The sequence below is a fragment of the Tachyglossus aculeatus genome, chromosome 13 (assembly GCF_015852505.1).
Source record: "Tachyglossus aculeatus isolate mTacAcu1 chromosome 13, mTacAcu1.pri, whole genome shotgun sequence".
Lineage (NCBI taxonomy): Eukaryota > Metazoa > Chordata > Mammalia > Monotremata > Tachyglossidae > Tachyglossus > Tachyglossus aculeatus.
Window position 1 is genome coordinate 24,855,512 of NC_052078.1, and position 27,840 is coordinate 24,883,351.

The 27,840-nt window shown below is 48.3% G+C and overlaps 1 protein-coding gene across 1 annotated transcript in view; it reads right to left on the bottom strand.

Moving 5' to 3' along the window:
• CUBN (cubilin) overlaps positions 1–27,840 on the bottom strand; it is a 288,242-nt gene that overhangs the window by 107,049 nt on the left and 153,353 nt on the right. The window contains 2 exon segments of the mRNA XM_038755639.1: positions 12,618–12,787; positions 15,462–15,636. Coding sequence (XP_038611567.1) covers positions 12,618–12,787; positions 15,462–15,636 — 345 coding nt within the window.

Sequence of the window (27,840 nt, forward strand, 5' to 3'; positions counted from 1 at the left end):
TTAATTGTTTAGATTCATCATCTATCATGAAAGTTAATTCTTTCATTCAATTGTATTTATTGAGCACTTACTGGGTGCAGAGCACTGAAAGCTAATTCTTTCATTCAACCGTATTTATTGAGCGCTTACTGGGTGCAGAGCACTGAAAGTTAATTCTTTTATTCAATTGTATTTATTGAGTGCTTACTGGGTGTGGAGCACTGTACTCTGCCACTTGTCAGCTGTGTGACTTTGGGCAAGTCATTTAACTTCTCTGTGCCTCAGTTCCCTCATCTGTAAAATGGGGATTAAGACTGTGGGCCCCCTGAGGGACAACCTGATCACCTTGTAACCTCCCCAGTGCTTAGAACAGTGCTTTGCACATAGTAAGCGGTTAATAAATGCCACTATTATTATTATTGAAAGTTAATGAATAGTAGTAATAATCGTATCATTTTGGGAAAACATATTCATATTGTTTGGGTCAGTATGGAACACAGCAGTGAACTTTACACAATTTCCTCTAAACCTTGTTTTGTGCACTTTTAACACCATTTTTAGGGAACCAGTTAAGAGCAGTTTTCAGTACTTTAACAGTAGATGGCACGATCCCTGCTCTCAAAACATTTACAATCTAATGGAAAAACAAGCAGACACAGATACAGTTAGAGCAGGAAGGAAAACATAAGCCCGAGAACAGCAAGGGTATGAAAAGATGAATTTTTAAATAGAGTGTTACACTGATCAGTGCTCAGAATGGAGCTTCCTGGTTTCTGGTTTTGTGATTTTCCCAAATTAGCTTGCCCATAATTAAATTGGCTTTCAACTGAATATGTATTTGGAGCCATATTTGTATCTTATCCCACCTCGATTACTGTACCAGCCTCCTTGCTGACTTCTCTAACTCCTGCCTCTCCCCCATTCATTCATTCGTATTTATTGAGCAGTTAGTGTGTGCAGAGCACTGTACTAAGCGCTTGGGAAGTACAAGTTGGCAACATATAGAGACGGTCCCTACCCAACAGCGGGCTCACACTTCACTCCGCTGCCCGGATCATTTTTTTTCAAAATGTTCAGGCCATGTTTCCCCACTCCTCAAGAAACTCCAATGATCACCCATCCACCTCCTCTTCCTCACATCACTACGCTCCTACTACATCCCAGATACTTCACTCTTCTAATTCTACCCTTCTCACTGTACCTCAGCTTCGTCTATCTCGCTGCTGACCCCTCTCCTACATCCTGCTTCTGTCCTGGAACGATCTCCCTCCTCCTATTAGACAGACATTGACTCTCCCGCTCTTCAAATAATAATAAGAAGAATAGTAAACCTTACTGAAGGCACATCTCCTTCAGAGAAGCAGCATCGCTCAATGGAAAGAGCCCGGGCTTTGGAGCCGGAGGTCATGGGTTCAAACCCCAGCTCCGCCAACTGTCAGCTGTGTGACTTTGGGCAAGTCACTTAACTTCTCTGAGCCTCAGTGACCTTATCTGTAAAATGGGGGTGAAGACTGTGAGCCTCCCATGGGACAACCTGATCACCTTGTAACCTCCCCAGTGCTTAGAACAGTGCTTGGCACATAGTAAGCACTTAATAAATGCCATTATTATTATTATTATTATTATTATTAAGAAGCCTTCCCTGACTAAATCCTCCTTTCCTCTTCTCCCCCTTCTGCACCACCCTGACTTGCTCCCTTCATTCATCCTCCCTCCCAGCCCCACAGCACTAATGCTCATATCTGTAATTTATTTATATTAACGCCTCTCCCCCCCTCTAGATTCATTATATGTTCACTGTGGGCAGGGAACGTGTCTGTTGTTGTATCATCTATTACAGCGCTCTGCACACAGTAAGTGTTCAGTAAATGTGCTTGACTGACTGAACTGCCTTCATACACAGCAAAATATGAACTTGTCTCTCTATGGACCCAAGTGGCTGCAACAATGGGAACATTTATGTAAGTGCGGAGAAGGGGCTTCAGGGGCAGACTGCAGAATCCTAGGGGAGAAGGGAGTTCACTATCTCCTGTTAATAAAAATAATAATAATGGCATTTATTAAGCACTTACTATGTGCAGAGCACTGTTCTAAGAGCTGGAGACGTTACAAGGTGATCAGGTTGTCCCACAGGGGGCTCACAGTCTTCATCCCCATTTTCCAGATGAGGGAACTGAGGCACAGAGAAGTGAAGTGACTTGCCCAAAGTCACACAGCTGACAATGGGCAGAGCCGGGATTTGAACCCATGACCTCTGACTCCAAAGCCGGTGCTCTTTCCACCGAGCCACGCTGCTTCTGTTAGATCATCTTTACCTTAGATTGTTAGCTCGTTGTGGGCAGGGAACGTGTCTTTTAACTCTGTTGTTTTGTACTCTCCCAAGCGGTTTCGTACAGTGCTCTGCATGTAGTAAGTGCTCAACAAATACCATTGATTGACCGACTTGTTCATTCATTCATTCATTCAATCGTATTGATTGAGTGCTTACTGTGTGCAGAGCACTGTACTAAGTGCTTGGGAAGTACAAGTTGGCAACATATAGAGATGGTCCCTACCCAACAGTGGGCTCACTTGTCAGGTTTGATGATACAGTCGGAGTCATTCATTGATTCGATCATATTTATTGAGCGCTTACTTTGTGCAGAGCACTGTATTAAGCACTTGGGAAGTAAGTGCTCAATAAATACCATTGATTGACCGACTTGTCAGGTTCGATGATCCAGTCAGATTCATTCATTGATTCAATCGTATTTATTGAACATTTACTGTGTGCAGAGCACTGTACTAAGCACTTGGGAAGTACAAGTCAGCAACATACAGAGACAGTCCCTACCCAACAATGGGCTCACTGTCTAGAAGGGGGGAGACAGACAACAAAACAACACACGTGGACAGGTGTCAAGTCGTCAGAACAAATAGAATTAAAGCTAACGCAATAAGTAGAATAGTAAAATTGGATGATAATAATAATGTTGGTATTTGTTAAGCGCTTACTATGTGCCAAGCACTGTTCTAAGCGCTGGGGGAGATACAAGGTAATCAGGTTGTCCCACCAGGGGCTCACAGTCGTCATTCCCATTTTCCAGATGAGGGAACTGAGGCCCAGAGAAGTGAAGTGACTTGCCCAAGGTCACACAGCTAAGTGGCGGAGATGGGATTAGAACCGATGACCTCTGGCTCTCCAGTCTGTGCTCTTTCCATTGAGCCAAGCTGCTTCTCTATAGAGCAGGGGCCTAGGAGTTAGGAGGACCTGGGTTTTAATCCCGCTCTACTTCTTGTCTGCTGTGTGACCTTGGCCAAGTCACTTGATTTCTCAGATGACTACTGCGGCTGAGTCAGCAGCAACGCAGCCTGCAGTTGGCCAAACCTTTTCCCTATTGAGCCTGCACTATTTGGGGCTCAGGAAGGCACGGGATGGGAGGTGTCTCTCGTCAGGAACTGAGGATTGCAGCCTGAGAGCTGAGAGCAGAGGGATTGGAGGGAAGCATTTCAGCAGGAATGCCGGAATACAGCCCCCCCAGTTCCCTCCCCCAGCAGCGAGGGCCCTGCTTTGCTCTGTACAACTGTATAATCTCCCCTTTCAGGAGGCCTCTCTTCATCTCCGCCCTCTGAGCCAGGCCCCTGCTGCTCAGCCCAGTTAATTGTGCGAAAGGCATGCGGCCTCTTCCTTGGCCTCATCTTCAAAACTGCGGGAGAGGGAGGGTCCTTGGCCTCATCCCCAAAACTGCGGGCGAGGCAGGGTGTGGGGAAGTGTGAGCGTGAGTGTTCCCCTGAGTGACCGTCAGGAAGTCCAGGAAGACTCAGGCCCCCAGCCCAGGCTGGCAGAGCATTCATTCATTCAATCGTATTTATTGAGCTCTTTCATTCATTCATTCAATCATATTTATTGAGCGCTTACTGTGTGCAGAGCACTAGACTAAGCGCTTGGGAGGTACAAATTGGCAACATCTAGAGACGGTCCCTACCTGACAGTGGGCTCACAGTCTAGAAGGGGGAGACAGAGAAAAAACAAAGCATATTAACAAAATAAAATAAATAGAATAAATATGTACAAGTAAAATAAATAAATAAATAAATAGAGTAATAAATCCGTACAAACATATTTGCAGGTGCTGTGGGGAAGAGAAGGAGGTAAGGATGGGGGGGGAGGAGAGGAAGGAGGGGGCTCAGTCTGGGTTTACTGTGTGCAGAGCACTGGACTAAGCGCTTGGGAATAATAATGATGGTATTTGTTAAGCGCTTACTATGTGCATAGCACTGTTCTAAGCGCTGGACGTACAAGAAGCAGCATGGCTCGGTGGAGAGCCCAGGCTTTGGAGTCAGAGTCATGGGCTCAAATCCCGGCTCCACTAATTGTCAGCTGCGGGACTTTGGGCAAGTCGCTTCACTTCTCCGGGCCTCAGTTCCCTCACCTGGAAAATGGGGATTAAGACTGTGAGCCCCCCGTGGGATAACCTGATCACCTTGTAACCTCCCCAGCGCTTAGAACGGTGCTTTGCACATAGTAAGCGCTTAATAAATGCCATCATTATTATTATTCTTACAAGGTGGCAACATATAGAGACGGTCCCTACCCAACAACAGGCTCATATTCTAGAAGGGGGAGACACAAGTTGGCAACATATAGAGATGGTCCCTACCCAACAACAGGCTCATATTCATTTACTCATTCATTCAATCGTATTTATTGAGAAGTTACTGTATGCAGAGCACTGTACTAAGCACTTGGGAAGTACAATGTGGCAACATATAGAGACGGTCCCTACCCAACAGTCTAGAAGGGGGAGACAGACAACAAAACAGAACATGTGGACAGGTGTCAAGTCATCAGAACAAATAGAATTAAAGCTAAATGATGATGATGATGATGATGATGATGATGGTATTTGTTAAGCGCTTACTATGTGCAAAGCACTGTTCTAAGCACTGGGGGGATACAAGGTGATCAGGTTGTCCTGCGTGGGGCACACAGTCTTCATCCCCGTTTAACAGATGAGGGACCTGAGGCACAGAGAAGTGAAGTGACTTGCCCAAAGTCACACAGCTAACAAGCAGCGGAGTTGGGATTTGAACGGTCCTCTAGACTGCGAGCCCGCTGTTGGGTAGGGACCATCTCTCTATGTTGCCAACTTGTACTTCCCAAGTGCTTAGTACAGTGCTCTGCACACAGTAAGCGCTCAATACGATTGAATGAATGAATGAACCCATGACCTCTGACTCCAAAGCCTGTGCTCTTTCCACTGAGCCACACTGCTTCACTAACAAATGGACATCATTAACAAAATAAATAGAATAGCAAATATGTACAAGTAAGAGTCATAAATCTGTACAAACATATATACAGGTGCTGTGGGGAGGGGAAGGAGGTAGGGCCGGGGCGGTGGGGAGGAGGAGAGGAAGAAGGGGGCTCAGTTTGGGAAGGCCTCTTGGAGGAGGTGAGCTCTCAGTAGGGCTTTGAAGGGAGGAAGAGAGCTTGGCGAATGTGCGGAGGGAGGGCATTCCGGGCCCGGGGGAGGACGTGGGCCGGGGGTCGACGGTGGGACGGGCGAGAACGAGGCCCAGTGAGGAGGCTAGTGGCGGCAGAGGAGCGGAGGGTGAGGGCTGGGCCAGAGAAGGAGAGAAGGGAGGCGAGGTAGGAGGGGGCAAGGGGATGGACAGCCTTGAAGCCAAGACTGAGGAGTTTTTGCTTGATGCGTAGGTTGACAGGCAGCCACTGGAGATTTTTGAGGAGGGGAGTGACATGCCCAGAGCATTTCTGCACAAAGAGTGGCTTTGTAGGGAACACAAGGGACCTGAGGTAAAGCTGGGACCTTCACCACGTTGGCCCGGCGTTCAGTGCTGACGGCCCTGCGGTCGTCTGAATGCCTTTCATCCCATCCAGCCTCTGGCTCGCCAATCCGGGCTCTCACCCTAAGAAGGATTCTTGTCAGCTGTGTGACTTTGGGCAAGTCACTTAACTTCTCTGTGCCTCAGTTACCTCATCTGTAATGGGGATTACAGACTGCGAGCTCCGCATGGGACAACCTAATTAACTTGTATCTACTCCAGCGATTAGAACAGTGCTTGGCACATAATAAGCACTTAAATACCATCGTTATTGTTCCTACTTCCCCCACCCACAAGGCCCTGGCCTGTGGTCTGAAGCAAGGCAGGATAGGTAATTCTCACCTCCTCAAGTCCCAGCATTAGTGGGTTCCAACCCAATGTCTCAGCCAAGACCCTCTCTCCATCCCACCGTGGCACTCTACACCCTAGATTCCTCCATCTCCAGGGCCCACTTTCCTTACACAGAGAATGCGTTTAGTTTTAATTATATTTGTTCTGATGACTTGACACTGGTCCACATGGTTTGTTTTTGTCGTCTGTCTCCCCCTTCTAGACTATGAGCCCGTAGTTGGGTAGGGACCGTCTCTATATGTTGCCAACTTGGACTTCCCAAGCCCTTAGTACAGTGCTTTGCACACATAAGCGCTCAATAAATACGACTGAATGAATGAATCCTTGTAACAGACATGGAGAAAGGGCAGGGAACACCATCATCTCTACACTGCATTCCCTGCATTTCATATCCCCTCCTTCCTCTCCCCATCCTCCCCCTCCCCATCCCCCCACCTTACCTCCTTCCCCTCCCCACAGCACCTGGATATATGTATATATGTTTGTACATATTTATTACTCTAATTATTTTACTTGTACATATTTATTCTATTTATTTTATTTTGTTAATACGTTTTGTTTTGTTCTCTGTCTCCCCCTTCTAGACTGTGAGCCCGCTTTTGGGTAGGGACCATCTCTATATGTTGCCAACTTGGACTTCCCAAGTGCTTAGTTCAGTGCTCTGCACACAGTACGCGCTCAATAAATACGATTGAATGAATGAATGAATGAATATCACCTGGCTGCATCGACAGTTCGTGGCTAGGGCATCTGCTAAGTTAATTTGATGGCTTGAAGCAGTTCACAAGCTCCACGGTGTACAGATCTTTCAATTATATAAAGCACTTATCGATTCATATTAATATCTGTCTCCCTCTCAAGACTGTAAGCTCATTATGGGCAGGGAATGTCTCTGCTAATTCTGTTGTATCCTACCCTCCGAAGAGCTCAGCATAGTGCTCTCCATGTCCCACGTGGGGCTCATTTGACAGATGAAATAACTGAGACACAAAGCAGTGAAGTGTCTTGCCTAAGATCACACAGCGGACGAGTTGCAGAGCTGGGATTAGAACCAGGTCCTCTGATTTCTAGGCCCGTGCTCTTTCCATTAGGTCATGCTGCTTCTCTTTGAGACCCTCATCCTAGGAACTGCTGTTTGCTGACACAGGGGCTCTGGAGACACAGACCCAAGTTTTGGAAATGATTATGAATCACCTCTCAGAGGTGGTTTGTTTATGACTGAGAATAAGCTGGTAGAAAACTGGAATCATGCATTTAGCCAGATCCAGGAAAGCCTAAATGGCAACACAGACTTCATCCACCGGCTGTTGGAAGATAAACTTCTTGTGGATAGAGAAACATGTCTTAGGTTTGTGTTGTGATGATGATGATGATACTAACAATAATATTTCACCACTTAATATGTGACAAACACTGTACTAAGTGCTGGGGTAGATACAAGTTACTTTCCCAAGTCCTTAGTTCAGTCAGGAAGCGCATAATATATACCCAAAGTCATTTAATATCACAGAAAAGCTCGGCCTCAAATGCCATGATGTCTCAGCTCTCAGTTGGGTTGGACTAGATGTAGCTGTTGAGTCGGTACAATTTAAGGTGTGGGGAATTAATTGAGGAAGGCTTGTTGGAAAGAATTCGGGGTGAAAGTCGAGATTTTGATGGACTTTAAACAGGAGAAATGCCGTGGTCTGACGGATTGGAGGGAAGAGGGAGTTTCTGGCCTGGGAAGCGGCGTGAGGAAAGGGATGGGGGAGTGAGGGATGGTTAGAAGGTTGCTTTGGAAGGAATGAAGAGAGGGAGGTGGGGAGTAGTGGGGTGAAGATAAGTAGGATGGGGAGGATTGAGGAAGAGCCTGGATGCTGACTGTGAATTTGGACTTGATGTGGAGAGAGGGAGGGAGGGAAAGTGGGAGGGAGAGAAGGGAGTAGTTTTCCTCTGGCATGTCCGGGGCCGTAATTCTGCTGTGGGAGGGATGGATGGCGGGGGGAATAAGGCCTTTGGTGAGAATGGAGATCCTTGTTCTGCCAAAAAAGGATTCTTCCCTCTGGCCTTGCTCCTGCAGCCCACCAGATACTAGAAAACTTCCTGTGTGGAAGGAAAGCATCCAATGGATAGGATAGGAAGGGAAGAGGGAATAGTGCGTGTCCCAGGGGCTGATGGGGGTAAGGAGTTCTTCAGGAACTTTTGTTTCTAAATGGTACTTGTTACGTACTTACTGTGTGCAAGGCAGTCTTCTAAGCGCTGGGGTAGACACAAGCTAACACAGTCTATGTTCCACATAGGGCTCACGATCTTAACCTCCATTTTACAGATGAAGTAATGGAGGCACAGAGAAGTTAAATGACTGGCCCAGAGTTACACAGAAGAAATGTGGCTGAGCCTGAATTAGAACCCAGGTCCTTCTGATTCCCAGGCCCGTGTTCTACCCACTAGGCCACGCTGCTTCTCATTTTTAGTCTGACTTTTTTCTTGCCTGTGTCACTCCCAAACAAACCTCAGCCCTCTGCAGAAAGAAGCCCGCTCCCGTCTCTACCATTTAGGAATGGGATTAATGCCACGCTTCCTGGCCCAGTGGGCTTGTAGGGAAACCAGCAAGGATCGCGCCCCTTCGGGGGACTGGGGATTGACTTTCGATTGATGGTTCAGGTCCAGCTGGGGCTCAGCCTAGCTTGGAGTGAGTTCCTTTGTGCGTAAAGATGAGCGATGCAAACCCACGCCCCGTAGGCTGGGGGGAAGTGGAGGGCGAGGCCCCGTACAGCAATGCCCCTAAAGAGCAGGGGGGGTGTTTCCCCAGCCCTGCTTCTTTGGACTGAAGGTCCCAAAATCCTGCCAAGGTCAGAAACCCCCACCACGGGCAGTAGACAAAAATAGAGACAGACCTTGTTTCTGCTGGGCTCAGCAAGCATTGTAGCTCCGTGGATAGTAATAACAATAATAATAGCCTTTATTAAGCACTTACTATGTGCAAAGCACTGTTCTAAGCACTGGGGAGGTTACAAGGAGATCCAGTTGTCCCAGGGGAGGGCTCATAGTCTTAATCCCTCTTTTCTAGATGAGGTAACTGAGGCCCAGAGAAGTTAAGTGACTTGCCCAAAGTCACATAGCTGACAGTTGGCAGAGCCGGAGTTTGAACCCGTGACCTCTGGCTCCAGAGCCCGGGCTCTTTCCACTGAGCCACGCTGCTTCTCTGCTTTTTCTAGTACAGCCTCGCCTGAGCCCAAAGCAAGCATTTGCTTCTGTCCCAGGGGTGGGCACAGAAAACTGCCAACTTTAGCTCTGGGGCTTTAGTTCTTTCCCCGATTCTGGGCCCCTGCCAGTCTCTGTTGCCTCTGAATGGCTTTTTTTCTGGAGGCCAGGGCTGGAGAGGTAGTTGAGGCACAGGGTGGGTTGGATTTGCCATGCATTCTGGGTATTTAACCCACTCTCTGCAGGGGCCTCACCCCCAACCCCACATAGCAGGAGCCTCCCATCCCTTCTGCCCCTCATCCACTGCCTGCGTTTCTAAGGGACTTCCGAGAGTCATCGGAGCATAGACGATCCAGAGCTCAGGAACGGAGCTGCAATCAAGCAATTAATACTGATCATAATAATCAAGCATTTGCCAAGTGCTTCCTATGTGAGCACACAGAGAAGCAGCATGGCTCAGTGGAAAGAGCCCGGGCTTTGGAGTCGGAGGTCGTGGGTTCAAATCCTGGCTCCGCCAATTGTCAGCTGTGGGGCTTTGGGCTGGGCCTCAGTTCCCTCCTCTGGAAAATGGGGATTAAGACTGTGAGCCCCATGTGGGACAACCTGATCACCTTGTAACCCCACCAGCGCTTAGAACAGTGCTTTGCACATAGTAAGCGCTAAACAAATACCATCATTATTATTATTATTATATGCCAGGCACTGTACTAATGGGGTGGATACAAGCAAATCCGATGTGGTCCCAAAATCCTGCCAAGGTCAGAAACCCCCACCATGGGCAGTAGACAAAAATAGAGACAGACCTTGTTTCTGCTGGGCTCAGCAAGCATTGCAGCTCCGTTGATAGTAATAATAATAATAACAATAGCATTTATTAAGCGCTTACTATGTGCAAAGCACTGTTCTAAGCGCTGGGGAGATTACAAGGTGATCCAGTTGTCCCGCGGCGGGGTGGGGGGGCTCACAGTCTCAATCCCCGTTTTACAGACGAGGTAACCGAGGCCCAGAGAAGTGAAGTGACTTGCCCAAGGTCACACAGCAGACAAGTAGTAGAGGCTGGATTAGAATTCAGGCCTTTCTTACTCCCAGATCTGTGCTTTATCTGCTAGGCCACGCTGCTTCCCGCAGTAATTAACCTGCGGGACAAAAACTATTGGGCCAGGGACAAAGAAGAAGCAGCGTGGCTCAGTGGAAAGAGCCTGGGCTTTGGAATCAGAGATCATGGGTTCAAATCCCTGCTCTGCCACTTGTCAGCTGTGTGACTTTGGGCAAGTCACTTCACTTCTGTGTGCCTCAGTTCCCTCATCTGTAAAATGGGGATTAAGACTGTGAGCCCCCCGTGGGACAACCTGATCGCCTTGTATCTCCCCCAATGCTTAGAACAGTGCTTTGCACATAGTAAGTGCTTAATAAATGCCATTATTATTATTATTATTATCATTATTGCCTTCTCAGCTGAAAGAGCCACAACTTCCCGCTCCCTCCCTGCCCTCAAACCAAAGTGGTCCCTGTGCCCCCCACGCCAGGCTGGAGTCATGCCGGGCTCTATTGGTGATCAGCAGCAGAAAGCCTGAAAGTCTGCATACAACCTAACACAAACAACTACAAACAGGACATCAAAGAAACCTGGAACCCGGCACAAAAACTGAAGAGAAGCAGCACAGTCTAGTGGGCCTGGGTTCTAATCCTGGCTCCGCCACCTGTTTGCTGTGAGATCTCGGGTCAGTCACTTAACACCTTTGTGCCTCAGTTAACTCATCTGTAAACTGGCGATTCAGACGGTGAGCCCCACGTGGGCCGTCAACTGTGTCCAACCTGATTATCTTGCATCTACCTCAGCGCTTAGTAGGGTACCTGGCTCAGAGCGAGCACTTACAAATACTAATCAAAAAGTCCCATTGGGAAAAGAGCAATTCAAGTACAATAATAACTTTATATTATTATTATTTCATAATTATAGCTCCACCAAGTAAACTACTCTGCGTGCTTAAATTGTATGATTGATTCCTTGGAATCACGGCTCAAACGTTTTACTGGTTTGGCTCATCTGCACAAAAGTTGTTGAGTCTTAAGTAGAGGATGCCAGGAGTGTTTCGCTGCTAGGACACACATTTTCTACTTCTGCAGCCACCCAGCAGTGTCCCAGTGTGGAAACAAGTAGAGGCTCTGGATAATAAGAGCATATACAATTATACTGTTCATTTATTCTGCTTTTTCCCTGTAGGTAGCAATATCAATCTGATGGAATCTTGGCTTGCTCAGGATTTTGGAGGTCAGCAGTAATAATGATAATAATGATGATATTTGTTGAGCGCTTACTATGTGCAAGCGCTGGGGGGGATACAAGGTGATCAGGTTGTTCCACGTGGGACTCACAGTCTTAATCCCCATTTTCCAGATGAGGTAACTGAGGCTCAGAGAAGTTAAGTGACTTGCCCAAAGTCACAGCAGACATGTGGAGGAGCCACGATTCAAACCCAGGACCTCTGACTCCAAAGCCCATGCTCTTTTCACTGAGACTTTGGGGCAGGGAGGGGCTTACTTCGGGTACAGCTTGTATATTGTCATGTTAATTATACTAATAATAATAATGGCATTTGTTAAAAGTACTTACTATGTGCAAAGCACTGTTCTAAGCGCTGGGTGGGGGGAGATACAAGGTGATCAGGTTGTCCCACATGGGGTTCACAGTCTTAATTCCCATTTTCCAGATGAGGTAACTGAGGCTCAGAGAAGTTAAGTGACTTTCCCAAGGTCACACAGCAGACGTGGCGGAGCCAGGATTCGAACCCATGACCTCTGTCTCCTAAGCCTGGGCTCTTTCCACTGAGCCACGCTGCTTGACTCAGGACTCCAAAGACAAAAACTTCATGAAGAGGCACGGAAGGCCAAGGTTTCCCTGCGCAGTCCTGCGGATAAGTGGGAGTCAATTGGAAAATGTTTAATGGAAAAAATCAGCCATTTTTTTTCTGCTATTTGTTAGGCACTTACTATGTGCCAGGCACTGTACTAAGCACTGGGGCAGATACAAGCAGGTCAGGTTATATCCCACATGGGGCTCATACTCTTAATCCCCATTTTATAGATAACTGAGACAAAGAGAAGTTAAATGACTCGTCCAAGGTCACGCAGCAGACAAGTGGCTGCTGATTAGAACCCAGGTCCTTCTGACTCCCAGCCGCAGGCTCTATCCACTAGTCCATACTGCTTCTCACTGTCTCCAACAAGCATCTCCTGCCATTATCTATTTGGAAAACTCTGACAGAGCGGTCACTTACTGTAACACACGAGTCTTGGGGCTCCAAGTCAAAGTCCGTGAAATTCAGGAGCACGTGGTGACTGCTATCGACCTGGATAATCCAGGAGCAATCGCTGTTCCTGCCATAAGGATGAGGGTAGTTGGGAGAATGGATCTCTCCTCGCGACGCCTGGAAGTGTCCTCCACAACCTGGACATATCGGAAACCAAATCATTCATCGTTAGAAGGGGCGGGCGGAGAGAGGCTTTCCCCTTTAGCCAAAGCTACATTCCGCCCATTTTGAGGATACGGTTAATAATAATAATAATAATAATAATGGCATTAATTAAGCGCTTACTATGTGCAAAGCACTGTTCTAAGCACTGGGGAATTTACAAGGTGACCAGGTTGTCCCACGTGGGGCTCACCATCTTAATCCCCATTTTACAGAGGAGGTAACTGAGGCCCAGGGAAGTGAAGTGACTTGCCCAAAGTCACACAGCTGACAAGTGGCAGAGCCGGGATTTGAACCGATGACCTCTGACTTCAAAGCCCGGGCTCTTTCCGCTGAGCCACGCTGCTTCCCTACTTCCCAAGCACTTAGTACAGTGCTCTGCACACAGTAAGCGCTCAACAAATACGACGGAATGAATGAATGAGTGAAGCACTGTTCTAAGCGTTGGGGGGGTCCAATCAATCAATCAATCAATCGTATTTATTGAGCGCTTACTGTGTGCAGAGCACTGTACTAAGCGCTAGGGAAGTACAAGTTGGCAACATATAGAGACAGTCCCTACCCAACAGTGGGCTTACAGTCTAAAAGGGGGAGAGGTGATCAGGTTGCCTCCCGCGGGGCTCACAGTCTTCATCCCCATTTTACAGTTGGAACTGAGGCCCAGAGAAGTGAAGTGACTTGCCCAAATCAATCAATCAATCGTATTCATTGAGCGCTGACTGTGTGCAGAGCACTGTACCAAGCACTTGGGAAGGTCAAGGGATTTGCCCTCTAACAGACCATCTCAACGTGATGGGATTGAGAATCTGTGAAAGAGTTTCCCCAGACTTCCGCACCCCACTGAGGCAGGCTCTTCATCGGCCCACGACAAGAAATCCTGCTCTTTCCAGAATATTCCAGGCTTTTACGTCTCCATCCTCTCAGCAGATTCAGGCTTCCTGGTTTCAGCCAACGACAGCGGATACCTTTCTCAACGGCGGATACCTTTCTCAGCAAATCGCTTCAGCCAAACCACACTTGAAGCCCTTCATTTGGGCAGATTTGAGACTGTGAGCCCACTGTTGGGTAGGGACCGTCTCTATGTGTTGCCAACTTGTACTTCCCAAGCACTTAGTACAGTGCTCTGCACACAGTAAGCGCTCAATAAATACGATTGATTGATTTGAGTGTTACCAAGGATTTTCAAAGCTCCTCAATACTTCACTATCCGGGAGGATGAGAGCAAATCCACCTGAGAAGGTGATTGGGACTGGAATACAGGTGACTGGAATTATGATTTGGCACAGGTGAATGGGACAGTACTCCAGAGAAGCAGCGTGACTCAGTGGGAACAGCCCGGGCTTGGGAGTCAGCAGTCATGGGTTCTAATCCCCGCTCCGCCACTTGTCAGCTGTGTGACTTTGGGCAAGTCACTTCACTTCCCTGAGCCTCAGTTACCTCATCTATAAAATGGGGATGAAGACTGTGAGCCCCACGTGGGACAACCCCATCACCTTGTATCCCCTGCCCAGCGCTTAGAACAGTACTTTGCACATAGTAAGTGCTTAACAAACACCATCATTATTATTATTATTCAGGTGATGTGGATTAGGGCATGAGGGATTTGGACTGCAATAATGATAATGAATAATGATGGCCTTTGTTAAGCACTTATTACGTGCCAGACACTGTACTAAGTGCTGGGGTGGATACAAGCAAATCGGATGGGACAGAGTGCCTGTCCCACGTGGGGCTCACAGTCTCATTCCCCATTTTACAGATGAGGTAACTGAGGCACAGAGAAGTGAAGTGACTTGACTAAGATCACTCAGCAGAGGTGGCGGAGTGGGGACTAGAACCCATGACCTTCCAACTCCGGGCCCACGCTCTCTTCACTACACCATGCTGCTTCCCAGCCATAGCTGGGAAGTTCAGATGATTGAGATGGTGGCACAAAAATAGTTGAAATCCAGGTGATGGGGATGACAATTTGGATTAGAATCCAGATGATAGAGATGGTGATCAATAAATCAATCAATGACATTTATTGAGCACTTACTGTGTGCAGAGCACTGTTCTAAGTGCTTGGGCGACTGCAGTGTAACAGAGATAATAATAATAATAATAATGGCATTTATTAAGCGCTTACTATGTACTAAGCACTGTTCTAAGTGCTTGGGAGAGTACAGTGTAACGGAGGTAATAATAATAATGGCATTTATTAGTGCTTACTACTACTAATAATAATACTGGCATTTACTGAGCGCTTACTATGTGCAAAGCACTGTTCTAAGCGCTGGGGAGGTTGCAAGGTGATCAAGTTGTCCCATGGGGGGCTCACAGTTTTAATCCCCCATTTTACAGATGAGGTAACTGAGGCACGGAGAAGTGAAGCGACTTGCCCAAAGTCACCCAGCTGACAATTGGCAGAGCAGGGATTTGAACCCATGACCTCTGACTCCAAAACCCGGGCTCTTTCCACTGAGCCACGCTGCTTCTCCTGAAGTCACACAGCCGACACAGATAGTAGACTCGGTGCTAGGGATGATAATCCAAGTGATTGGGACCACGGTATCGGAGGGAAAGTTGTACCCTTGTGTCGCCCCCGGTGATTCTGCGTGATTCGTGTCTTTCGAGTCAAATGTCTTTGCGTTTCCTCCAGGCCCTTACCTCCTGGAGCCTCCTGCCACGTGGCCGAGAAGCCTCGGCCACTGACAGAGAGGTCCGTCTTGAACCGAACGGTGAGAGCATTTCCCGTGCTCGAGACCCGCAGGGGGTTCTCCCGGGCCGTAGAGATGCACAGCTGAGCCAGCCGGGGAGAGTGGAAATCGGGGCCGCCGTAGACCTGGGCAGACCAGAGAGGAGACCCTTATTTACAGGACGAACTTCACCGTCCCCTCTCCGTCCCGCCCCCGCGAGCTCCTACTGGGTCTCCCATCGGATCTCCCTCCAAGGTGACCACCCAGGAGGCTTTAAGTGGAAGCATCAGGGATTTAGCTTCACCTTCATAGTTGTACATTTGTCTCCAGAACCATAAATATACTGTAATTGGGCTGTCTTTCTCTTGCCCACCATTCATTCATCCAGTCGTATTTATTGAGCGCTTACTGTGTGCAGAGCACTGTACTAAGCGCTTGAGAAGTCCAAGTTGGCAACATAGAGAGACGGTCCCTACCCGACAGTGGGCTCACAGTCTAGAAGGGGGAGACAGAGAACAAAACAAAACATATTAACAAAATGAAATAAATAGAATAAATATGTACAAATAAAATAAATAAATATATAAGATTGTATCTGTAGAGAGCAGTGTGGCTCAGTGGAAAGAGCCTGGGCTTTGGAATCAGAGGTCATGGATTTAAATCCTGGCTCCGCCACTTGTCAGCTGTGTGACTTTGGGCAAGTCACTTAGCTTCTCTGGGCCCCAGTTCCCTCATATGTAAAGTGAGGATTGAGACTGTGAAACCCCTGTGGGACAACGTGATCACCTTGCAACCTCCTCAGCGCTTAGAACAGTGCTTTGCACATAGTAAGTAAGCGCTTAATAAATTCCATCATCATTATTATTATTATTATTCAGTCGGTTCAGTAGAGAAGCAGCGTGGCTCAGTGGAAAGAGCCCAGGCTTTAGAGTCAAAGGTCATGGGTTCAAATCCCAGCTCCGCCAATTGTCAGCTGGGTGACTTTGGGCGAGACATTTCACTTCTCTGGGCCTCAGTTCCCTCATCTGGAAAATGGGGATGAAGACTGTGAGCCCCAAGTGGGACAACCTGATTGCCTTGTAACCTCCCCAGCGCTTAGAACAGTGCTTGGCACATAGTAAGCACCTAATAAATGCCATCATGATTATTATTTGACCAATTCCATTGGAAATACACTCCTGGTCCAGGTTGCGCGCCCGAATCTACCCAACGCTGCAAGAATATGGAACACCCTAGAGACATTTTGTCTAAGCTACTCTTTGGGTTTGTTCTTCAGAGAAGCTGCAGGGTAATCCGTCAGAGGTATTAACTAATCCCTGCACTAAATGCTTGGAGAGCAGAGTTGGCAGACAGGATCCCTGATAACAAGGAGCTTGCAATCGAGTGGAGGAAGCAACGTGGCTTAGTGGAAAGAGCATGGGCTTGGGGGTCAGAGGATGTGGGTTCTAATCTCTGCTCCACCACTTGTCTGCTGTGCGACTTCGGGCAAGTCACTAAACTTCTCTGTGCCTGTTACCTCACCTGTAAAATGGGGATTAAAAGTGTGAGCCCCACGCGGGACAGCGAGATGACCCTGTATCTCCCCCAGTGTTTAGAACAGTGCTTGGCACATTGTAAGCATTTAACAAATACTGCAGTTATTATTATTATTAGAGTGGAATCATAATAATAATTGTGGTATTTGTTAAGCGTTTACTATGTGCCAAGCACTGTACTAAGCACAGGGGGTGATAAAAGAAAATTGGTTTGGACAAGGTCCCTCATGGGGCTCACACTCTCAATCTCCAGGCTACAGATGAGAGAACTGAGGCACAGAGTAGTTAAGTGACTTGCTCAAAGTCACACAGCAGACAAGTCGGGGAGTAAGGATTAGAATCCAGGTCCTTCTGGCTTCCAGGCCAGTGATCTATAATAATAATAATAATAATGACAATGGTTAAGCGCTTACTATGTGCAAAGCTCTGTTCTAAGAACTGGGGTGGATACAAGGTGATCAGGTTGTCTCATGGGGGACTCATGGTTTTAATCTCCATTTTACAGATGAGGGAACTGAGGCACAGAGAAGTGAAGTGGCTTGCCCAAAGTCACACAGCTGACAATTGGCGAGCCGGGATTTGAACCCAGGACCTCTGACTCCCATGCCTGGGATCTTTCCATTGAGCCACGCTGATCTACCCACTAGGCCATGATGCTTCCCTAAGGGGGCAACAACTCATAGCTAAGGAAAGCCTCTTTTGGGGATGAGTTATAGAAAAGGATGTTTAGCCTGCTCCAACCCTCTGAGGCCGATCAGCCCTTCCAGGAGCAGAGTGGGAACCTCAGGGAAAAGGGATGTTTACTGACTCTGACAGACTGTGCGGAGTGAGGGGCTATTGTACTCTTCCAAGCGCTTATTACAGAGCTCTGCACACAGAAAACATTCAATAAATACCACCAATTGATAGATTGAGTACTTGCCCCAGGCCTCAGACATCTGGGGTGTCTCCCGGAGCCCTGACTGAAGAAATGGGACCCCAATTCTCTTTCCTACTCCTGGCCTAATGCCCAAGGAATCTGGAATATGCGCAGGAGGGATTCTGGGAGATTCCCAGTGCTGCACTGGGCCGTTCCCCTAAAAGCCATGGTATAAAACCCCAGTCACGAGCTATTCCTACCGTCATTCAGCAGCCCCATGGGCTCTGTGCTGACTGAATAATAATAATGCCATTTATTAAGCGCTCACTAGGTCATGGGTTCTAATCCCACCTCGGCTACTTGTCAGCTGTGTGATTTTGGGCAAGTCACTTAACTTCTCGGTGCCTCAGTTACCTCATCTGTAAAACGGGGATTAAGACTGAGAGCCCCACATGGGGCAATCTGATAACCTTGTATCTCCCCCAGCGCTGACAACAGTGCTTGGCACATAGTAAGCGCTTAACAAATACCATTTTCATCATCAAATGTGGAAGTCCAGCTCCAAAGGCTGCGGGGGCAGTCACCCCCATGAAGGGGGGGACCCACCTCTAGAAGGAAAAACTCAGCTGGGTGGACTTGTCTTTCCACCTTCAAAGCATTATTAAGGTCACATCTTCGCCAAGAAACCTTCCCTCTTTTCCTCGGCTCTCTCTCTCTTTTCTGTGTTGTCTACACACTTCCACCTGTGACCTTTGGATGTTTTATATTCGCCCCCCCCTTGGCCCTGAAAAATCACTCCATTCTCTCTGGGGTAAAACCAGGCCAAGACTCTCTTGTGGTGGCAGTTCCGGCTGAACCAGCAGCCTTGCAGTAGAGCGGCACGATCAATCAATCTCCGGTCTACAGATGAGAGAACTGAGGCACAGAGTAGTTGAGTGACTTGCCCAAAGTCACACAGCAGACAAGTGGGGGAGAAAGGATTCAAATCCAGGTCCTTCTGGCTCTGAGGCCCGGGATCTATCCACTAGGCCATGCCGCTTTCCTAAGCAGACAACAACTGATGGACCCCTCTCTGCTCCCTAGAGGAGTCAGAAGCTTTCTCGAAGGATCAGCCGGGATGAGAATCAATGTGACTTGGACCTGCGGAGTGTCGGGAAATGGCTCCTTCCCAGCTCCATCTTCTCTAATGCTAACCTTCTCACCGTACCTCCATCTCACCTGTCTCCCCCATATCCTCCCTCCTCATATCTGACAGACAATTACTTTCCCCACCTTCAAAGCCTTACAGAGGGCACCTCTCCTCCAAAAGGCTTTCCCTAAGCCCCACTTTCCTCTTCTCCCACTCCCTTCTGTGTTACTCTGGCTTGTTCACAAAACTTATGAACATATCTGTAACTTATTTATTTCTATTAATATCTGTCTCCCCCCATCTAGTCATTCATTCATTCATTCATTCGGATTTATTGAGCGCTTACTGTGTGCAGAGCACTGTACTAAGCGCTTGGGAAGTACAAGTCGGCAACATATAGAGACAGTCCCTACCCAACGACGGGCTCACAGTCTAAAAGGGGGAGACAGACAATGAAACAAAACATGTGGACAGGTGAAAAGTCGTCAGAACAAATAGAAATAAAGCTAGATGCACATCATTAACAAAATAAATAGAGTAGTAAATATGTACAAGACTGTAAGCTCATTGTGGGCAGTATTCTCACAAGCACATAGTAATAATAATAATAATAATAGCATTTATTCAGCGCTCACTGTGTGCAAAGCACCGTTCTAAGCGCTGGGGAGGTTACAAGGTGATCAGGTTGTCCCACGGGGGGGCCCCAGTCTTCATCCCCATTTTACAGATGAGGCCCAGAGAAGTGAAGTCCAGAAATGCTCTGGGCATGTTACTCCCCTCCTCAAAAATCTCTAGTGGCTACCAATCAATCTGCTCATCAGGCAGAAACTCCTCACCCTGGGCTTCAAGGCTGTCCATCACCTCGCCCCCTCCTACCTCACCTCCCTTCTCTCCTTCTCCAGCCCAGCCCGCACCCTCCGCTCCTCTTTCACTAATCTCCTCGCCGTGCCTCGTTCTCGCCTGTCCCGCCATCGATCCCCAGCCCACGTCATCCCCTGGGCCTGGAATGCCCTCCCTCTGCCCATCTGCCAAGCTAGCTCTCTTCCTCCCTTCAAGGCCCTACTGAGAGCTCACCTCCTCTAGGAGGACTTCCCAGACTGAGCCCCTTCCTTTCTCTCCCCCTCGTCCCCCTCTCCATCCCCCCATCTTACCTCCTTCCCTTCCCCACAGCACCTGTATATACGTATATATGTTTGTACATATTTATTACTCTATTTATTTATTTATTTTACTTGTACATATCTATTCTATTTATTTTATTTTGTTAATATGTTTGGTTTTGTTCTCTGTCTCCTCCTTCTAGACTGTGAGCCCACTGTTGGGTAGGGACTGTCTCTATATGTTGCCAACTGGTACTTCCCAAGCGCTTAGTATAGTGCTCTGCACACAGTAAGCACTCAATAAATACGATTGATTGATTGATTGATTGAAGTGACTCGCCCAAAGTCACACAGCTGGCAATGGGCAGAGCCAGGATTTGAAGCCGTGACCTCGGACTCCAAAGCCCGGCCTCTTTCGATTGAGCCACGCTGCTTCGCCCTGCACATGGCAAGTGCTCAATAAATATGATTGATGGGCTGATTAAACAGCTGGGTTGCATTCAGCTGGTTTGGGGCCTACATTTACCTTCCTGCAGGGAGGCCTCGCAACCTGGCGATTTTCCCCGGAGAGACTTTCAGCTAGGAGGGGAGGGGGGCCGGAGAGAGTGTTGCTTCCAGCCCCTCAGGAGGTGACCCACGAACAGTTCCTCCAGCTTTAAAGGCTAGTTTCCACACAGTCAGAGTCACAGAGACTCGGCCAGGAGCGCTTCGCGGAAGGTTCAATGATGAACGGACGCCCAACTCGTTCCCGAGTAGACTGCCCTTTGGGACTCAAATCTTTAAGGGCTCCGAGTCTGACTCCCTTGAGCTGTCTCGGTAACAGCTGCATGGGGTAAATGTCAGTGGTCCTGGATTCTGCCCCACGAGGACGGTGCAGTAACAGTGGTCGGATGCAGCGGGGGCCAGCACAATGTGCTGCCCTCTCCCAGCTCCATTCGGGGGGCAAGGGTTTAGGCAACCAGCCCATACGATGATGATGATGATGGCATTTATTTGGCACTTACTATGTGCAAAGCACTGTCCTAAGTGCTGGAGAGGCTACAAGGTGATCAGGTTGGCCCAGGGGGGACTTACAGTTTTAATCCCCATTTTACAGATGAGGTAACTGAGGCACAGAGAATAATAATAATAATAATAATAATAATAATAATAATAATAATAATGGCATTTGTTAAGCGCTTACTATGTGCAGAGCACCGTTCTAAGAGCTGGGGGGGTTACAAGGTGATCAGGTTGTCCCACGTGGGGCTCACAGTCTTAATCCCCATTTAACAGATGAGGTAACTGAGGCACAGAGAAGTGAAGTGACTTGCCCAAAGTCACACAGCTGACAACTAGCTGAGTCGGGATTGGAACCCATGACCTCTGACTCCAAAGCCTGGGCTCTTTCCCTGAGCCACGCTGCTTCATGAGGCACAGATCCTGTCCTAGCCTCTCTCTCCCAGACTCACGCAGCCCCTGGGGTGGTCAGCACAGAGTCTGGAAGGGAGCATACGCGCAGAGAGATAGAACAAATGTGAGGGGAGATGGAAGAAATGGTGTTCTCCCATTTTGCTAGTCCATTTCACACTTTAGACTGTAAGCTTGTTATGGGCAGGGAATGTGTCTACTAACTGTTTAATTGTACTCTCCTAAGCATTTACAGCGTGGCTCAGTGGAAAGAGCCCGGGCTTTGGAGTCAGAGCTCGTGGGTTCACATTCCGGTTCCGCCAATTGTCGGCTGTGTGACTTTGGGCAAGTCGCTTAACTTCTCTGTGCCTCAATTCCCTCTTCTGTAAAACGGGGATAAAGACTGTGAGCCCCCCTCCCCCCCCCCCCCCGCCCCTGAGGGACAACCTGATCACCTTGTAACCTCCCCAGTGCTTAGAACAGTGCTTGGCACATAGTAAGCACTTAATAAATGCCATCATTATTATTATTATTATTATTATCTGACCCCGAAACCCCGCACATAAAAGGAAACAGCCCCACGTTGTTTGGTGGGATGGATCCAGCCTCCATGCTGGGCCCCCGAACCCCCTCCTCCCCCCGGGGGTCCATCAGATCCAAGCCAGGTGGCCACCCAACATCGCCCAGCATATGGATCTGCACCCCTGACTAAGTGACTGGCCTGTTCCACAAACACCCTGGGGTCCCAGAGGAAAGGCCTGGCCTCGCCTAGCCATTGTCTGGGTTCCTTGCCCCAGGAATGGATTTCCTCTCTTGGGCCAGGCCGGCTCGGCCCGCCCTGCCCAGAGCTCACAGGGAGGCTGGAGGAGCGAGCCATGGGGTTTCCATGGCAAAACAATAAAATGTTACTTTTGGCTGCAATGAATCCAGCCGATCGTTACCACACGACCAGTGAAAAAGGGGAAAAGACGGAAAGAATGTCAGGGTGGGGTTCCCGCGGCCCTGCGGCATGACTAAGCTGCAGGGAAAGATTCTCTGACAGGAACCCTGATCCCCCAGATGAAAACATGTTTTTACTGAAAGCTCGAGGGGTGGACAACTTGATAAAGCCCTCAGTTTTAGTCTGCTTCGGTCGTTTGTTTCTGCTCTGTTAGCTCCGTTTGTTGTTCCGATCAGGTCAGCATTCCAGGGCTATGAGCAGCCCCGGCTGTTATTCAATACGGCAAGCTGTTTTCGGGACACTGATTTCCGAGAATGAGACTGGTCTCGCATGAAGGTTGACGCGAATGAGGGGCCCGGGCGGAGGTTGGAACTGGGGGGCGGCCCAGGGAACTTGGAGTCCAGTTGGGAGGAAGGGGAAAAGAATCAGTGCCCGCAGCCGGAGAGGAGAGACCAGAAGCCCCGCTTTCATTGCTGTTTATGGGGGGGCTGGGTGGGAGGGAGATGGGAAGAGGGCCCTCTTGGCTCCAGTCCAGTCCGGTTGATCGATTCAACTTAAGGGACAGCACAGACGGCATCACTACCGGTTTTTTTTATTTTTTCTAATGGCGTTTTTAAGTGCTTACTACATGCCAGGCTCTATACTAAACGCTGCGGTTGATACGAGGTAGTCCTGTCTCACGTGGGGCTCACAGTCTTAATCCCCATTTTACAGATGAGGTAACGGAGGCGCAGAGACATGAAGCGACTCGCCCACGGTCACACAGTAGCCAAGCGTATTCAGCGTGGCTCGGTGGAAAGAGCCTGGGCTTTGGAGCCAGAGGGCAGGGGTTCAAATCCATGCTCTTCCAATTGTCAGCTGGGTGATTTTGGGCAAGTCGCTTCCGTTCTCTGGGCCTCAGTTACCTCGTCTGGAAAATGGGGATTAAGACTGTGAGCCCTCCGAGGGACAACCGGATCACCATGTAACCTCCCCCGTGCTTAGAACAGTGTGTTGCACATAGTGAGTGCTTAATAAATGCCATCATTATTCCCAGTGCTTAGAACAGTGCTTTGCACATAGTAAGCACTTTTTATTATTATTATTATTAAGTGACAGAACCGGGATTAGAAGCCAGGCCTGGGCTCTTTCCACTAGGCCACCCTGTTTCCCAGAGTCGCCTTTCCTTCCCCATCCTAACCACATCCGAGCACGCTAGAGCTGTGTTCCTGAGATTAAAATCTGGTTAAGCTATGGGGCCTCTGGCATCGGAGTCAGAGGTCATGGGTTCAAATAGAGTGCTCTGCACACAGTAAGCACTCAATAAATACGATTGATGAAATCCCGGTTCTGCCAGTTGTCAGCTGTGTGACTTTGGGCAAGTCACTTCACTTCTCTGGGCCTCAGTTACCTCATCTGTAAAGTGGGGATTAAGATTGTGAGTCCCATGTGGGACAAACTGATCACCTTGTAACCTCCCCCGCACTTAGAACAGTGCTTTGCACATAGTAAGCACTTAATAAATGCCATTATTAGTTCTGGGCTCCAGAGTGAAGCCAGACACAGTGCAGCTTAGTGGAAAGAGCACAGGCCTGGTAATAAGGAGAGCAGAGTTCTAAGCCTAGCACTGATGTTTGCCTGCTCTTTGACCTTGGGCAAGTCGCTTGACTTTTGAGGGCCTCAGTTTCCCCCTCTTTGAAAAGGAGGATCACCTCCCACTTGGACTGTGAGCTTTGTCTCTTTGTGCTGAGGGGGACCAGAGTCATTGTTGTGGAATGTTATTCAAACAGCGTGAAGGCCAGAATAGGTTCATTCATTCGTTCAGTCGTATTTATTGAGCGCTTACCGTGCACAGAGCACTGTACTGAGCGCTTGAGAAGTACAAGTTGGCAACAGAGACAGTCCCTACCCAACAACGGGCTCTGTGATTTCGGTACAGAGCTCCGAGCTCTATAATTCACAGTGACTGCTTCTGACATCTTCCCGGGTTCAAACCCATTCCGTGACATCCATCCTCTCACTGATTTGCAAAAGAACACTAACCGAGCACTAACCCCTTCCCATCCTCATTGTCCGTATTTACTAAGTGCTTTCTGTGTGCCGAGCACTGTACTAGGCACTTGAGAGAATGCAATGCAACACAGTTGGTAGACACATTCCCTATCCACAATGCTGTTACCAATAAATAATTTATAGATCTGCATGTAAGTGCCGTGGGGTTAAGGGTGGGACAAAAATCAAATGCCCCAGTGTCACAGATCCTCTCTCTGCTCCCAGGTGCAGCTTGCTGAGGATAATTCTTGCTCAGAGAGGCTTCTGCTACTTTAGGGAGGAAACAAGAGCCAGCCTCAGTTTCCTTATTTCACCCCCGACAGGACCAGTTGAGGAGTCTGCTCTGAATTTCAGGGGTCCACCGGGGCCTGACTCCGACTCTAATTGCGGTCGGTGATGGGAAATCAGCGTTCTTTACTTCCCCCTGCAAATTGGAATCAGAGCCTATGAAACATAGGATTCCCAGGCTTATTCTCAAATGAATGAAAAAAATGAGTTTCCCCTATCCCAGGAGCTCCAGTTGTTTGGCCTGAAAGACCAAAAGATTTGCTTTCACAATGCATCTGCCAGATAAACGGAGGAGGCATGGTCATCCCAGTTTCAAGGTGGATAAACTGAGGCTCGAGAGACATGCCAAGGCCCCACACAAGCCAGAGGCAGAGCTGGGAATAAAACTGAGGTCTTCAGAGCCGAAGGCTGAATCGCAGTAATGTATTTCCTGCAGATAAAACTGAATCTGTGGGTTTGATTCGAGTCCCATCAGTGGGCTCGATACCTATTTTCATGAAACCCTCTTCCCATTTTCCTCTTCCTTAAATTCAAAGTCATTTTAACCCTTCCCTCTCCACCTCCTTCCTAAGCACCAAGTGTCTCTCAAACCCAGAACTAGAGACCTGGATGACGGACAGGTTGGCTGAAATTCCCTTCCCATCCCTCCCCTGGGAAAGGCCGGTTCTCCCTTCCACTCAGGTTCCTAACCAACCCATGCAGTTCACAGGCAGGGAGGCTGAAAAGGGGTTCCCCAAAGAGGTGAGACGGAGGAAGCAGGAGGCTGGACTTCGATGGGAGGTTCCTAGGGTCTCGGGCCTGGCTGTTCCCAGCAGCAGACCTGAAAGTGGTTTTTGGGAACGCGGAAATCAAGCAGAGATCCCTGCCAGAGAAAGAATTATCTGCAGCAAGCTGCACCTGGGAGCAGAAAGAGGATCTGTGACTTTGGGGCATTTGATTTTTGCCCCACCCTTATCCCCACAGCACTTAGGTGCAGATCTCTGCCGGAAATCAAGCAGAGATCCCAGCCGGATTAGGCACTTGGAAGAAAAAAGGAAGGATTCAGGATGATCATAGCTTCACCCGAAGTTGGGGCTAGACTTGAAGTTTGTCTTACAGCTGAAAGTACCGTGTTTGTGTTCCGCCACCCTCCCATCTTCTCCTTTCAAGTCTCCAAACTCTTGTTTCCTCTGAAACGGAGCTATCTACGTCAACCTGCTGGAATGGGGGTTCCCATCTATGGGCCGTAGGAGGGCCAGGGCATAATTCTGTTTTCTGGAGTTTCTGCTGCAACACGGCCCTTCCAGAAAAGAGCTGGAGCCCAAACTCCTTTTGTTCTCCACAGCCCGTTCATTCAGGCATCTTTCCTAGATGGAGTTGAGTTGTATTTGCATTTCACGCGGCTCTCCTGGCTGCCGTGATATGTCCCAGTCCTTTGTGCTGAGAGGGTTAATGGAACTTGCAGCTGCTTTCCAGGCAGAGTTTCAAAATTCAAAATCCTTAACCGCTAATGTTTGTGTATGTGTGGTTTTGTGTTCTGTGAGAGTGTGTGTGTATGCGTACACAGGGAGGTGAGCACGTGCGTGATGGGGCAGATGTGTGCCTTTGTGCATGCGGGTAATTGTGTGTTCTAGACTGTGAGCCCACTGTTGGGTAGGGACCATCTCTATATGTTGCCAACTTGGACTTCCCAAGCGCTTAGTACAGTGCTCTGCACACAGTAAGTGCTCAACAAATACAATCGAATGAAAGAATAAATGGTTGAATGTGGTTGTGTGGTTCCCCTCTTTCTAGACGGTGAGCCCTTTGGGGTCAGGGATCCTCTCTATTTGTTGCTGAATTGTCCTTTCCAAGTGCTCAGTGCAGTGCTCTGCAAACAGTAAGCGCTCAATAAATAGGAGCCTGAGAGACAGACGATCATGGGTTCTAATCCAGGCTCCGTCACCTTTCTGTTGCGTGATCTTTCATTCGATCATATTTATTGAGTATTTATTCACCTGTATATATGTATATATGTTTGTACATATTTATTACTCTATTTATTTATTTATTTATTTATTTTAACTGTACATATCTATTCTATTTATTTTATTTTGTTAGTATGTTTGGTTTTGTTCTCTGTTTCCCCCTTTTAGACTGTGAGCCCACTGTTGGGTAGGGACTGTCTCTATGTGTTGCCAACTTGTACTTCCCAAGCGCTTAGTACAGTGCTCTGCACACAGTAAGCGCTCAATAAATATGATTGATTGATTGATTGAGCGCTCACTGTGTGCAAAGCACTGTACTAAGCACTTGGGAAGTACAAGTTGGTAACATATAGAGATGGTCCCTACCCAACAGCGGGCTCACAGTCTCTTCACTTCTCTGTGCCTCAGTTACCTCATCGGTAAAATGGGGATTGAGACTGTAAGCCCCACATGGGACAGGGACTGTGTCCCACCTGATTTGCTTGTATCCACTCCAGCGCTTAGTACAGTGCCTGGCACATAGTAAGCGCTTAAGCAGCGTGGCTCAGTGGAAAACAGCCCGGGCTTTGGAGTCAGAGGTCATGGGTTCAAATCCTGCCTCCACCGCATGTCTGCTGTGTGACCTTGGGCAAGTCACTTAACTTCTCTGAGCCTCAGTTCCCTCATCTGTAAAATGGGGATTAAGACTGTGAGCCCCACGTGGGACAACTTGATCACCTTGTATCCCCCCAGCGCTTAGAAAAGTGCTCTGCATATAGTAAGCACTTAATAAATGTTATCATTATTATATGGTCCGCAATCACGTACCCGTGGATTTTCCCATCCGGGACTGACCAGAGACAGGGCCCAACCTTGGTGGGGTAGCCAGGAGTCCCTCTTCTTCCTGCTCTTGAGCTGATCCTGGCCACCCACAGAGAGAAAACACTGAATCCAGCTGGCTCATCCCTGGGGTTGACCCTGGAGGACTCATGGAATTTTCTAGAGCACGGTGGAAAGCTCCTCGGGAAGCAGGAATCACATCTACCCACTGTTCTTCACTCCTCCATGCTTGGTATAGTGATCTGCTCACAGAAAGCCCTCTTCTAGACTGTGAGCCCGTTGTTGGGCTCTATATGTTCCCAAGCACTTAGTAC